A 12,878-nucleotide genomic window follows, 5' to 3' on the forward strand; every position below is an offset into this window, starting at 1 on the left:
ATCTTCAAAGTCTGCATAGATGAGGGGAGATTTGAGCAGTCTTGGTTAGTTTCTAGGCTCTAAATACATTTAAATAAGCCTGCTTCTATGAAAAGGTAGTTGAAAATCAATGTGAGACTTGCAGCTGTGGGAGAGCCTTGAAAGCACAGCCTTAAGCAGTTAGCTAATGGCTCCCCTTCCCAGTCACTTACCCTGCAGTGGTATTTGTATAATAGTTTAATGCTGGAATTACTGCAAGAATAACAAGCTCAGGAACTATCGCTATAGGAACGTTTTGTTTTCTATTAACTGCATGAGTAAATGGAGTCTTTGCAGTTTGTCTCAAGTCAGAGGTACCTGAAAGACATAACGTACCTTTTGGGTCAAAGAAGACATCAGATCCTAAAATTATGTCTATGGGAGCAAGAGAGAGCAGTTCTGGAGATATGCGACCCCAGGTGATGCCTACAACAGGTACGTGGGGTAGGTGGTTCAGCAAGCAGCTCTGCTGAGAGATTTCCAGGCACTGAGGCAGCTCCTCACTGTCTGACAGTGTCACCTGAGCACCGCACTTGGCAGCTACTATTCCGGGTAGGCTCACACCTGCACCGATCTGAAAGGACAGAAGGAAGCTGTGAGTGCAGGGGGGGGGGGATGCTGTGTGGGCTCTGCAGCCTGGCAGCCCTGAGAGCCGAGGGGTGGGGAGGTGCACCCCGGAGTTGGATGAAGTTGTTCTGCAGGGAAAGGGGGACGAGATGTGCAGATGTGTGAATTTAATGAAGCAGGGCTGCTGCTAGGAGGGCTTCTCTGTCCCGGTGGGACCCTGAAGTGGTGCATGAAGTGTGGAATGTGTTTATGCATGTTTGTGTGAGCCTGCGGTTCCCTGCTACCTCCCCCCAAACTGCACTGAGCTGTGATACAGCACCGCTGACCTGGCTGTCACGTTACCTCCAGCACTCTGCGGCCGGGCAGTGTTCTCCTGTGAAACCACACGTACTGAGCCAGCACCACGGCGCAGGGCCACGCGTACATGCCATACTGCGGGTCCAGCACCTGAAACACACGGCTGTGCTGCTGCGACTCCGCGCTCAGACGCTCTCTGCCCCTCCACCCCCCGGGGCCGTACCTCGGGGACGCGCAGCACGAGCACCGCGCGCTCCTCTCCTCCCGCCGAGTCCCCCACGAAGCGGTACCGCCGCACAGCGCGCCGCGGCTCCCCCATGCCCGCGCCTCGCAGGCGGCCAATCGCAGGAGGCGACGTGTGGCGCCAGGCTCCGGCGGCCAATCGGAGCTTTCTCCCGGGGTGACGTCACGCGGAGCGCCGCGGGGCCCGCCGGGCGCCTCTCGGTGCCTCACGCCGTGCTCGCGCCGGGTCCCTGCAGGCCACCGCGCCGTCCTTCCCAACATGGCGGCCGCGCCGCTTCCCCGCTTCGTCCAATCAGCGCCGGGGGGCGGGCACAGCGCGGCGGAAGGCGCCCGAGCGGAGTGCCAATGGGAGCGCGGTGGGGGCGGGGCTTCGGCGGCGGCGGCGGCAAGGGGGTGAAATTTCTCGAAGGTGCGGCGGGGCCGGCAGCGGGACGTGGGTCGGGCGCGGCGGGTCCTCGGCGCCGCCATGAATCACAAGAGCAAGAAGCGGATCCGCGAGGCGAAGCGCAGCGCCCGGCCCGAGCTGAAGGACTCGCTGGATTGGACCCGTCACAACTACTGCGAGACCTTTCCGCTCAGCCCCGCTGCCTGCAAGGTGCGGCCCGGCCCGGGGGGTGCTGAGGGGTGGGAGGGCTGAGGGGAATTGGGGAGGTGGGAAGGGAATAGAGCGGCCCGTAGGGGGGCTGTGGGGAACGGAGGGGGCCCTGAGGGGAATTGGGAGTTGTGAGAGGGGCGGTGGGCTGAGGGGAATGGAGGTGTGAGGGAAGTGGGGCGGCCTGGAGGGTACGGAAGGCCTGAGGGGAAATGCGGGCGCTGAGGGGAATGGGAGGCGTGGGGGAAATAGAGGGGGTTGGGGGGCTCTGAGGGGAACGGGAGGCGGCCTGAGGAGAATGGGAGAGCTGAGGGGAGCGGGGGGGCAGCGGGGAGGGAACTCCTGAGGTGAGCCGGGTGAGGCTGAGGGGAGCGAGGGGTGTGGGGGAGGTGTTCTGTGGAGACCCAAGGCAGTGTGGCAGCTGGGGGGGGTAATGGGCAGGGGTGTCCTCGCCATGCTGGGGATGGTGCCAAACACAGCCTGAGCCGGGCGGTGTGACTGCTGTGTGCTGAGAGCTGGGCACCAGAAGTAGGGCTGCACCCTGAGGGAGCTTAAAATAACACGCAGGCAGTCTGATACCCTCGTGGTGTATGGAGCAAAGCCTGAGCGTGGAGCGCCTCTGCGCTGGTTTAGAATACAGCTCCGGGCCGTTTGTCCTGATACCTGCTCTGTGTTGCCCTCTTGGTTTCACAGGATAACGTGGAGCGGGCAGATGCACTCCAGCTCACAGTGGAGGAGTTTGTGGAGCGTTATGAAAAGCCGTACAAGCCCGTAGTCCTGCTGAACGCCCAGGTGGGCTGGTCTGCACAGGAGAAGTGGACTCTGGAGCGGCTGAAACGCAAGTACAGGAACCAGAAGTTCAAATGCGGGGAGGACAATGATGGTTACTCTGTGAAGATGAAGATGAAATACTACATCGAGTACATGGAAACCACGCGTGATGACAGCCCGCTGTACATATTTGACAGCAGTTATGGAGAGCATCCCAAGCGCAGGAAACTCCTGGAGGACTACAAAGTACCCAAGTTCTTCACTGATGATCTGTTTCAGTATGCGGGGGAGAAACGAAGGCCGCCTTACAGGTATGGTAGAATGGCAGCAGCATAAAGCAGGGTGCTTTCCATGCCTCTGGTTATTCTGAAATAAAATTGCCTTGTATAAGACAAAGTGGCAGTTCTGTGTTAGCTGTTCTGAAGTGCTTATAGGCCTTTAACCCACAAGAAGGGAAGAATGGATTTATGAATCAGGATTTCTCATTCTACCACCAATCACCAGGTTACCAGTTCGTTTCTTAAGTTTTCTTCTGTTTTTAAATAGATGCCAAGTGCTTGAAAGTGACATTGATGGATTTCTTGCTGTGTGAAGTGCCTTCTGGCCTTCAGATTCAAAATGCCTCAAGTTGTGCTCTTGGTTTTTTCTGGCTTACGTGCAGTATGGGGTTTTATTTAATTATGGGTCAGTCCTTGTAAGGTAAAGATCTTAAAGTAGACTACTGTGAGGCTATTTCTTAGCTCCCCTTCAGACGATGATACTGCATAATATTTTTGCATCTGTGTAGTCTTCAAACTTTATTCCCCATCTGATTTGAAGTAGATGGAAATTGCATTTGATTACTGAAATGAAATGCACCAACCATATATATTGGCTCCTAGGTACAAAAGTAACTTCTATTTGCATTAATACAATGCTTTCTAGTGCTGTGAGAGCAAGATGTAATTAAAGTCTTTACAGCCATGTGATAATTGCTAGAGAATGACTTGCCCTTTGAGTGATGTGAGGCTCTGTAGTAGGTTGGTTTTGTTAGTGAAATAGGGCAAATATTGAATAAAATGCTAACAAATAATAGCTCAGTTGTGTTTTTCAGGCTTGGTTTTTTTTTTTTACAAAGTTGTAGCAGAAACTTTTTACCATTAACTTCTAAGAAGAACATACAGTGCTGTGATCAAATGCAAAAGGACAGTGCATGTAGTCCCTGTAAGTCTGCAGTAGTAACCGAGGTACACTGACTATCAAAGTTACAAGTAATCTAGATAATCTAGCTGTGACTCACCCTGGTGATACTTCTCTCCCCTTCACCCTCCACACCCACAGGCATGAGCTGAGCTCCTTGCTTGTGCTCATAGCGTTCTTGCACTTTGTTCTGGAAGAAGTGGGTTTGTTTGAGGCTGTTCTTGTTTTCCTGAGATGGGTGATGTGAAATGGCCCAGCTACAGACCTCACCTCCTGGAGTTTTCATCTGTGGATGGAGAGTATTCAGCAGTTTCATAGCTTAACTGAAAATTCAACCAGGAGCTCTGCTTCCTCATCATAAGAGGAAGATGTGCACATCTTGTTTTTCGTGGCTGCTTCACAAAGTAGAAAGTCATTCACAAATCCAGTCATTGCTGCTAGCATGCAGTGATGGGAAACCAGCTTAATTCACACCTGCATTGGAAAGGGGAGAGGGAGAGTTTTGGGACAATACATTCTGTGACCCCTGGAGCTCCTCTTGCTGGGTATCACGTGCCTGTCAGCCACAGGGCAGAGGGGTCTCAATGGAAGAAGGCTCAGATTCGTGCTGCTTTCGTTTCTTCTATGTAAACAGCTACTGTCTTTTGTGGCAATAAGCCACCTGATTCGGTCTGTTTTATCTGGTGTAGCAGTACTCTTGTGTTGTTATGTTTAAACATCTGGAGCAGCTAAACTTCTCCATCAGGAGAAGTAAGCTTTACAAATTGGGAATGAGAACGTACACACCAAATCTTGAATAGAGACAATGCCCAGCTAGTTAAATATTGGAATAAAAAGCCTGCTGTAAATGAACAGAAGGCATAAAAGGAAGCCAGTGTTGCATAACTTCACTCTGCTCCTTACTTGTATTGCCTTTTGTTTGTTCCTCATTGTTCTGTGCTTCTGGGTTCCATTTATGAGTAGCAAGTTTAGAAATACAGAGGATTAGGAGAATCCTGCATGGTAAGAGCCCCGGTGCAGGGCAGTGTGACTTCATCACGTTCATAAACGTTGCTGCAAAAATAGGAGTGCTTCTACCTTGAGGTCAGTATATGTTTTGTTGAAGAACAGTTTCTGTTGTTTCATTTGGAAAAGCTGTCTTCACTGTGTTGGCTCACAGTCCTTCCTGTCACAGTTCATGTTGGTTTTTAGGTTAAATCCACATCATATCATTTGAAGATAAATGGAGAAAGGAATCAAGGTGACTACCTTGGTTTCTAACCATATGATGAATTAACAGCTATAACTACTGATCTGTGTGTGAAGGAAAGAGAAAGCAGTTCCTTGCTTGCTCGGTGACTGGAGGGTTTTTTTCCTGTCATGCAGATGGTTTGTGATGGGCCCACCTCGTTCTGGGACAGGAATTCACATCGACCCCTTGGGAACCAGCGCGTGGAATGCCTTGGTGCAGGGACACAAGCGTTGGTGCCTGTTCCCCACCAGCACTCCCAGAGAGCTGATCAAAGTGACGCGGGAGGAGGGAGGTAACCAGCAGGATGAAGCCATCACGTGGTTCAACGTCATATACCCAAGGACACAGCTTCCCACCTGGCCCCCTGAATTCAAACCCCTGGAAATCTTGCAGAAGCCAGGAGAGACTGTTTTTGTACCAGGTATGTAGAAATCGCTCCTGAAAGCAGATGTGGCAGAGAGAAGTGGGTTTTTAACACGTCTGAGAAAGAGAGAATGTTTCAGATTTCTTGCAGCTCGTCTTTTACAAAGGAAACTACTCTGAGCTGTTAGAAGGGCTATGTATTGTGAGGCTTTCTTTGCGCTGCTCAGTTATTTCTGACTGCCCTGACATACAGATAGCCTGCAATGTAGGATTGCATGTGATATGGGTGGCAAAACAAGTCAGACATGCGATGCACAGTCATAGGAATGTGATCCTGGGCTAAATTAAATTAACAGGAAAACATCAGAGCATAAAAATCAATAAATAAAGCTGAGTAGTTGAGTAGTAGTAACTCTCAGACTCCAAAATGTTGGAGTTTATATACACCACAGCATATTCACCACTGGATTTTGTAGCTTAGGTAGTCTGACTGCACGTGGATTTTTCTTGGCTGGAAGAAGAGAACTACTTAAAGTCACTGATGCATTCCACCCACTTTTCTGTGGTTCTGCTTAATCTCAGAATCAAAAGCTAAAGAAAGATGAGAATGGCATCCTTATATCAACAAATGGTTGTGCAACGTGTGCCTGCTGTGAGTGGGGGTTGAGGTGGTCAGTGGGTTGGATAGCGTGGGTGAGTTCAGTGCCTGCAGCCTAACCTCTGAATCTTGCATCACGGCACGTAGCTTCCATCCACGTTGCCTGTCTCTGTTGCACAGCTGATTTCATGTCCAAGGGGTGCCTTGTGATTGCCTTGGCACTCAGTAGTGACTCCTCAGTGTCCCCTCTGTTATGACTTTGTAGCTGCCAATTTCCATTAAACTGTTTCCTTATTCTTTTTTGAAGGTTCTAAGGGGGTGGTAAGAACATCACTGTCTATTCTTAGCTTGTGTGAGGAAACAATTTGCATCTATTTTTAAATGAAAGGCTGGTCTGTAATCACAAGAACCTTGCTAATTCAGCGTGGAAAGTGTGCTCCAGCTTGACAGAAAGGGTCTCTGTGCAGCCTGGGTTACAATGGCTCGTGCTATTAGGCTGTCAGTAGGCAGCATGTTGCTGTCAGCTCAGATCTTCAGTACTGCTTGTGAGCTGGGTAATTCAGCCAGAGCATTGTGCAGCCTTCTGTAATGAGAACCTGCAGAGGAGTGGAATGAATTCTGAAGTAAGGCTGAGGAAAGAAGATCTGGTGGGAGGCTCACCTGGGTTCAGGAGGCGAGGTCTGGTGTCACCTCTGCTATGGGACAAAGATGCATGGCAGTTGTTGAGTGTGCTTGTACGTGTTTGTAGGTGGTTGGTGGCACGTAGTTCTCAACCTGGACACAACGATCGCCATCACACAGAACTTTGCCAGCTGTACCAACTTCCCCGTGGTGTGGCACAAGACAGTGAGAGGGAGACCCAAATTGTCACGGAAGTGGTACAGGTGAGAGTTTTAATAACTTCCTTTTCACATTATCTATAGAAAACAATGAAACAAAACCATCTGATAATGTGTAGTGTTACTGTTTGAAGACTAACAGTGACATTTGAACTGTGTTTAGGATCTTAAAGCAGGAGCATCCTGACTTGGCAGCACTGGCTGATTCAGTTGACCTACAGGAATCTACTGGTATTGCTTCTGATAGCTCTAGTGATTCTTCCAGCTCCTCAAGTTCCAGCTCCTCCGACTCTGATTCAGAGGTAACGTACCTTTGGGGTCTATTTTTATCTAAAATCTAAATCTGTCACTCATTTTACCAGGCCATGGTTGTTTAAAATGGTGGCAGGTTGGATGGTTTTCACATGGGGAGGAGGAATGAGGTCCAGAGTAGGGGCAGTCACAGCATGGGACTTCTCTAAGTGCCTGATGTGCTGTAAGCGCTTCAGAAAGTGCTGCCTGCCCTTAAAAACAAAACCTGGATCCTTTTAGGAGCCAGAATGAATGCATCAGTTGTCTCACCCCAAACATACTGTAGTCCGTGCCCAATCTTAAAACATGCCTGTTTTGTGGGTTTTAATCACGTAATTTGGAATGGATTTTAACGTGTTTAATCTGAGCTGGTCTTTGAACTGTGATTGTCCAGAATTGCCAAAGTAGCTCTTGTGGTGAACTCAGGAGCACCAACAGTTTTCTGGCTTTCTCTAAACTCTGGTTTCATCTCTCCATGCTTCAGTGTGACTCTGGCTCCGAGACAGAGGGGATGATGCACCGGAGGAAAAAGAGGAGGACGTGCAGCATGATGGGTAACGGTGATACAACTTCCCAGGACGACTGCGTGAGCAAAGAGCGCAGCTCCTCCAGGTGACCTGCTGGCAACTGCTGCTCAGTAGAGCAAGGAGAGGACACTACAAGGCAGAGCTGAGATGGGGCAGTTCCTCAGGACAGGGGGATGGAGAGCATTATTCCATACAGAACGTGAAGCAGTCAGCCAGTGCTTTTAATTACTCTAAACTAAAAACTGAGATTCATTATATTTTTTAAAACATCCTTTATTAAATCAAGTTTTATTGCTTTCCTAGTTCTATTTTTAATAGAGAATATATTTTATATATATTTTTAATGGGATAGGTAGAAAATTGTGCTCTTTGAGAGCACACGTGAAAAGTAACAGTTTGAGATGAGCCATCAGGCCAGGCTCAGATTTGGATGCCTTTTCCAAGCAAAACCTTCAAGCAGTTCTATGTTTTCTCTTATTGTTGTCTGGATTACATCAGTCTGGCCCGCTGCTTTATTTGTTAAAGCCAACATTCAGCCAGAATGTAAGATGTCTGTGTTTACTTATTTCAAATAATAATGCAAACTTCTCCTTGGTCAGGCTGGATGGAGAAAGCATTAACTCTGCAGAACCAAGAATGTCTGTTGTTTGGGTTAAAATTAATATGGAAGTTCTCTTGAGCTGCTGGGTTATAAACAGAGTCACTGGGGGCTGATGCTGCAGGGGTGAACAAACAGGTTTTTGCTCAAGATTTTTTTTCCTCACCTAGAAGAGGCCTGCCAAATTCTTTAAGCAAATTCCTCATGGTTTGGTAAACCAACACTGCTGTATTTGCTGTGTAGTCCCTTTACTGAGCTGTTGGATGCTCCACGTTTGGTGTGGTGACGTAGTGTGTGATGTGCTGAAGAAGGTGTGCAGCAGTCATTTACCTGAGGAAGTCCAGATATCTACTCAATATCCAGTGTTGTGCCTGAGCTCGTTAGGATGCTGCCTGAAGACCTGCTTGCTGCTGTACCTGCTGCCATTCAGCTGCTGTGATACACTGCTCTCCTGTTGGCCGTTGCTTAAGGTGCTGTCAAATACCTTTTCAGCAGCCAGCTGTGTTGTCAGGCAGGCAGTGAGCAGCAGGATAGGACAAACCAGAATGCAGACCCTATTAAAAAAACTATAGGAGAAAAAAAAAACCCACACAGCCCCTGTGTGCACATCTGAAAGCCCTGTGTTTTTTTCACTTCAAATTTGCAAAAAAACTAACACCTTGCCTAGAGCCAGCTCTGTCCAGGATGCACTGCTCTCCTTCCTGTGTGCTGCTGCTCCTATGTGAGGGTGGGTGGGATTTTGGCTCCAGCAGTGCAATGGTTTAGTTGACAGAAACACTTGGAAACGTAAAGTCTTAGCTGTGGGAAGTGTGAGCATACAGTTAGCCTGCACGCTGTGATTTGTATCCCAGGGTGAGGGGAAATGCTACAGCTGATGACAGGCAGTTGTACTTTCTTGTTTTGACAGGATTAGGGAATCTTGTGGAGGCCGCAGTTACCCCTGAGAGATAACAACACCCGCCCAGAGGCAGCTGCCCATCGGAGCTCCGTTTGCAGCCAGCCAGCTCTGTCCTGCCCCCTTCTGCTCCTGCTCCTCACAATCCTTTTTTGTCACTTTTCTTCGATCCAAACATCGGTCTTCATCACGTGCTGTTGAAGGTTGGCTCCTTACTAACTGAAAGGGGAATGCCCCGACTACATTCTCGTGCAATGCTTTGTCCCCTCTGCGCCCCGAGTGAGTGCACTAATAGCCCATCCGTGGCTGCGGACATGCCAAGTATTTAATGGTTTGTGTAACTGGCGAGGAAGACAACGGTCAGTTTTTAAAGAACTTTTTAAAACCAGCAGGTGAACCTAGAAACCTGCCTTGCTTTGACACTGTCATATGTTTACATGTTGTCCTGTACACTTGAGGAAAGGAACACCAGCCCTTTGGCCCAGCGGGATGGCGGCGGATCTCACACCAGTTCAGGCAGCGGAGGTGGGATGGATGCTCCAAAGCACTGAAGCGACTTCAGTGGAGGTGGCCGCCCACCTGAAGCATCTTTTGTGCTCTTAATCTACGCCTACGTGTCTGAAGTGCATCCTATTAACCAGCCACGATCCATTTACTTTTGCTCTGCGTAGTGACAGAGATGCACTAGCACCTTGCCATAGGAATCTCATTGGAGCCAGAGAATCCTGGAGTTTCTTGCACAGCAAAAAAACATGGGGGGAAAAGTCAGCATTTGCCAGTAATGACACTCCTTTAGGTGTAGGTGTGATATTCAGCACTGGGCAACAACTGACAAAGTCTGACTCTTAAATAGCAACAGCAGTTGCTGGGCTTTAAATACTGAGCAGTTTCGGGGCCGTGGACTTGTTTGGGCCGGTGTGGTTCATGTGTGTAAATGGCTTTTCTTTGAGGCTGTGGCTTCAGAAATTTATAGAACGTACAGTGCCAATTTTAAAGGACTGGGAGGGGGGCCTGTTGTCGTTTGATGCTTTATAAAAATGAAATGTGATGTTTTAAGTCTGTGTAGGTGCGTTTGTATCATGGCAGGTGAAGCTCTCATCCCCAAGGGATCTGTTGGATCTGCTGTTCCTTTCAAAGGGGCTTGTGCTGGTAGTGTCAGCAAAGAGGTCTGTATTGCTGGAGGTGTGCTGTGAGGAAGAGATGCTTCTTTTCTACCTGCACAGTGCAGCCAGGAGCTGGCTGTGTTGGGATGCTTCCTTGAGTGCTCTCCTGAGGCCCAGGAGGTGGTATTACATCTCACATCAGCTGTTGTTTGAGAGAGGGAGGTTGAAAGCAGAAGTGGTGTGCGTGTACTGATCCTGCATCGATGCCCAGAACTGGTAGCTGAGTTAAAAAGCAGATTGGCAGCCTTAACTGTTGGATCTGCTGGGTTTGATGGAAGCTGGAGCGTTGGATTTTATTTATTTTAACCCTGTCTCTTTCCTGTTGAAACACTCTCTCCCTTCTTGGAGATTGGGCTGTGTCCTGTTGTGCAAGGGAACCTGAACTACCTTTGGCAGGAACTCAGCTTCTGAAACTCCTGTGCCAGTCAGTCATGTAGGAGCAGTGTGTTGGCGAGGAGGGACAGGAGGTTCATTGGTGTACTCCTTACCTGTCCAGACCCCTGAATTTCCTATAGTAGCCAGACATAAGTGCACATGGACGTGCCTACTCTGTAGGGCACTGCAGATTATTCCAGGTTACTTCGCTTTGAAGCAAACTTCCCAAACTAGCAGTGTTTCTGCCCAGGTTTGCCTTTTATTTCCTGCTCAGTTGAACAGCCCAGGAGTCTGCACAACCCCTGTAGTCCTCAGAGAGAGCAGGCTGCAGCTGCTGCCTTTGGAAGAATGGGGAGACAGGATTGTGCTGTGTTTGAGGAGGCTGCCTGCCCTCCTCGGTGCTGCACAGTTGCTTTCTATGGAAGGTGGTGCACGCTGTAGCTTTCTGTTGTGTTTGGCACGCACAGTTCAGCTTTGCCATCTTAAAGCCTTACAGGATAGGCCAAGCGCTGCTCCACCAGAAGCACGGCAGGGAAGATCCAAAGTGCAGAGCGTTCTATTCCTTCGTGCCTATGAACTCTTCATGGGGTGAAATCGAGCAGTTTCTGCTTGAAGGCTGCGTTCATTGAAGGTCCCTTCCAGGAAGGCAGTGTGTTTGGAATGAGCCACGAACACCGCACCGACTGCTCCGCCAACTCTGTGTGATGGGAAGCAAAGGTGTGCATTGGCTGCCTGGGAACTGGGACTGCTGGGATCTCCGGTTCTTCCTCTTGCAGGCTTTTGCCTCAACTGAGCTGGTGAGCTTCTGTCTTTAAGAAGGGGCAATACCTACCTCACAGGGCTGTTGTGAGGCTGAAATGTGATTACTGTGTAAGGTGCTCTGATGTCCTTCTGTGACTGTTCCAGAAATACCGAGCAAGCTGAGGCTTCCTACCCAGGCATTAGTTCTTCCTAGCAGAAAACATTCGGGATGTCTGTGCAGCACTTTTGGCCACGTGGTTTTCTCTGGTGGTCCTTCGGGAATTGCTGTGTGGTACATAAATTGAGGCAGAATGAGGCTTTTTGCCTGGCCAGAATTTAACGTTTGGCATTTTGTCACTTGCTCTGAGCTGGAGGTTCTGCTATTTTGCTAGATCAGGATTTAAAAATAGTAATAATGGGACTGGATAAGTCAACTCCGATCAGGGCGTTGGCCTCGCTGGCCTTACAGGAAGAAGGGGATGTTCCCCAGGCCCCTTCCATGCCAGAGCATAACGTTAGAAGCTGCTCCTTGTGCCTGGATCCGTGCGTGTGGGAGGCTGCCTGGGGAGCACGTGTGTGCCCTCGCTTCTCCACGCTTGTGCTCCTTGCAGCATCGATATCCCTCCTAACCCCGTTGCTTCTGTGTACTGTAGAGCCATGGATGTAGCAGACCCAGCGAGCCCCTCATTTCCCTGAGCCCCACAGCAGCACTGCTCTGCCTCAGCCCCCGCGCTCAGCCTGCTCCATTGGGGCTGCTGGCAGCTGCGTGCTGCTTTGGGCCGGGCTTCCAGGTGTTGTGCCTTCCCTGCCAAAGGGAAGGGAGCTGTGAGCTCTGCTCCCCAATCCAGGCTTGTCTGCTCTGTTGGTTCAAGAGGAAATGAATACCCCTTCAGAGCTATGGGCGCACGCAGAGCTCAGCGCCTGCTGCTGCACGGTGCTTGGGGACAGGTGATGCTGAGGAGGTGCTGGCACACAAACCTCCCTTCCCTTCCCAGCTTGGATGGGCTGGCTCTTCATTATCAACCCAGAGCCTTTTCCTCCTCCAATCCCCAGCCATTGCGGGGTGGAAGGCAAGACTGCTGCCTGAATCAGCTGCGATGCCCGTGTGCTCATCTAATAGCAGTCAGCATCGTAAGAGGAGCATTTTGGCATTCCCTCTGCAAAGGAGGGAAGGAAGAAGCGAAGTGATCCACGCAGCAGTCTGAGCCCCCAGCCCTGCCTTCAGCTGCTTCTATGGCCCCGTCCAGCAGAGCTGGGATACCCTTCAATTGTCTCGTTTGGATGATTGTGGTTTTGCTTTTTATTTGAAATAAACTCAATTATTTTGCATCCTCCCGTTTCTCTGTCGCTTTTTGAACCATTTTCAGCCACGTTCCAAAGGTCCGCACCTCTTCCCTGAGGTACGTTACGATGCTGTGGTGCTGCCCCGGGCGCTGCGCGGTGGATGAGGGCGCTGTGGTTGAACCCGACGGCTGCAGGTAAATAAGCAGAGCGTGAGGCGGCAGTCTGCGGGCTCCTGAAATGCCGATAGGGACGCGCTGTGCCATGAAACGCTGCCCCGGCCGTCCTGCCGAACTGCCCCCGAGCAGT

The 12,878-nt window shown here is 50.0% G+C and overlaps 2 protein-coding genes across 2 annotated transcripts in view; one reads left to right on the top strand and one right to left on the bottom strand.

Moving 5' to 3' along the window:
- Nucleotides 1–1,393, bottom strand: part of METTL23 (methyltransferase like 23) — a 5,193-nt gene extending 3,800 nt beyond the window's left edge. The window contains exons 1-4 of the mRNA XM_003642337.6: nt 1,106–1,393; nt 928–1,032; nt 355–592; nt 1–11 (exon numbers count right to left, since the gene is read on the bottom strand). The exon at nt 1–11 is cut by the window's left edge and continues 74 nt beyond it. Of these exons, the coding sequence (XP_003642385.3) occupies nt 1–11; nt 355–592; nt 928–1,032; nt 1,106–1,201 (450 nt within the window). The 5' untranslated portion in view covers nt 1,202–1,393. The remainder of the gene's footprint in view (nt 12–354; nt 593–927; nt 1,033–1,105) is intronic.
- Nucleotides 1,394–1,497: 104 nt separating this feature from the next.
- Nucleotides 1,498–12,617, top strand: JMJD6 (arginine demethylase and lysine hydroxylase). The gene is made up of 7 exons (NM_001030703.2): nt 1,498–1,720; nt 2,411–2,799; nt 5,033–5,319; nt 6,608–6,743; nt 6,862–7,000; nt 7,474–7,601; nt 9,022–12,617. Exons 1-7 carry the CDS (start codon nt 1,592–1,594, stop codon nt 9,056–9,058), a joined length of 1,245 nt encoding a protein of 414 aa, NP_001025874.2. The 5' UTR covers nt 1,498–1,591; the 3' UTR covers nt 9,059–12,617.
- The last annotated feature ends 261 nt before the right edge of the window (nt 12,618–12,878 follow it).

The sequence above is a fragment of the Gallus gallus genome, chromosome 18, assembly GCF_016699485.2.
Source record: "Gallus gallus isolate bGalGal1 chromosome 18, bGalGal1.mat.broiler.GRCg7b, whole genome shotgun sequence".
NCBI classification, from domain to species: Eukaryota; Metazoa; Chordata; class Aves; order Galliformes; family Phasianidae; genus Gallus; species Gallus gallus.

Coding starts and splice junctions, on each gene's coding strand:
- JMJD6 (NM_001030703.2), top strand. CDS start 1,592: ATGAATCACAAGAGCAAGAAGCGGATCCGCGAGGCGAAGCGCAGCGCC. Junction 5,320..6,607: donor AGAGACTGTTTTTGTACCAG/GTATGTAGAAAT, acceptor ACGTGTTTGTAG/GTGGTTGGTGGCACGTAGTT. Junction 6,744..6,861: donor TTGTCACGGAAGTGGTACAG/GTGAGAGTTTTA, acceptor AACTGTGTTTAG/GATCTTAAAGCAGGAGCATC.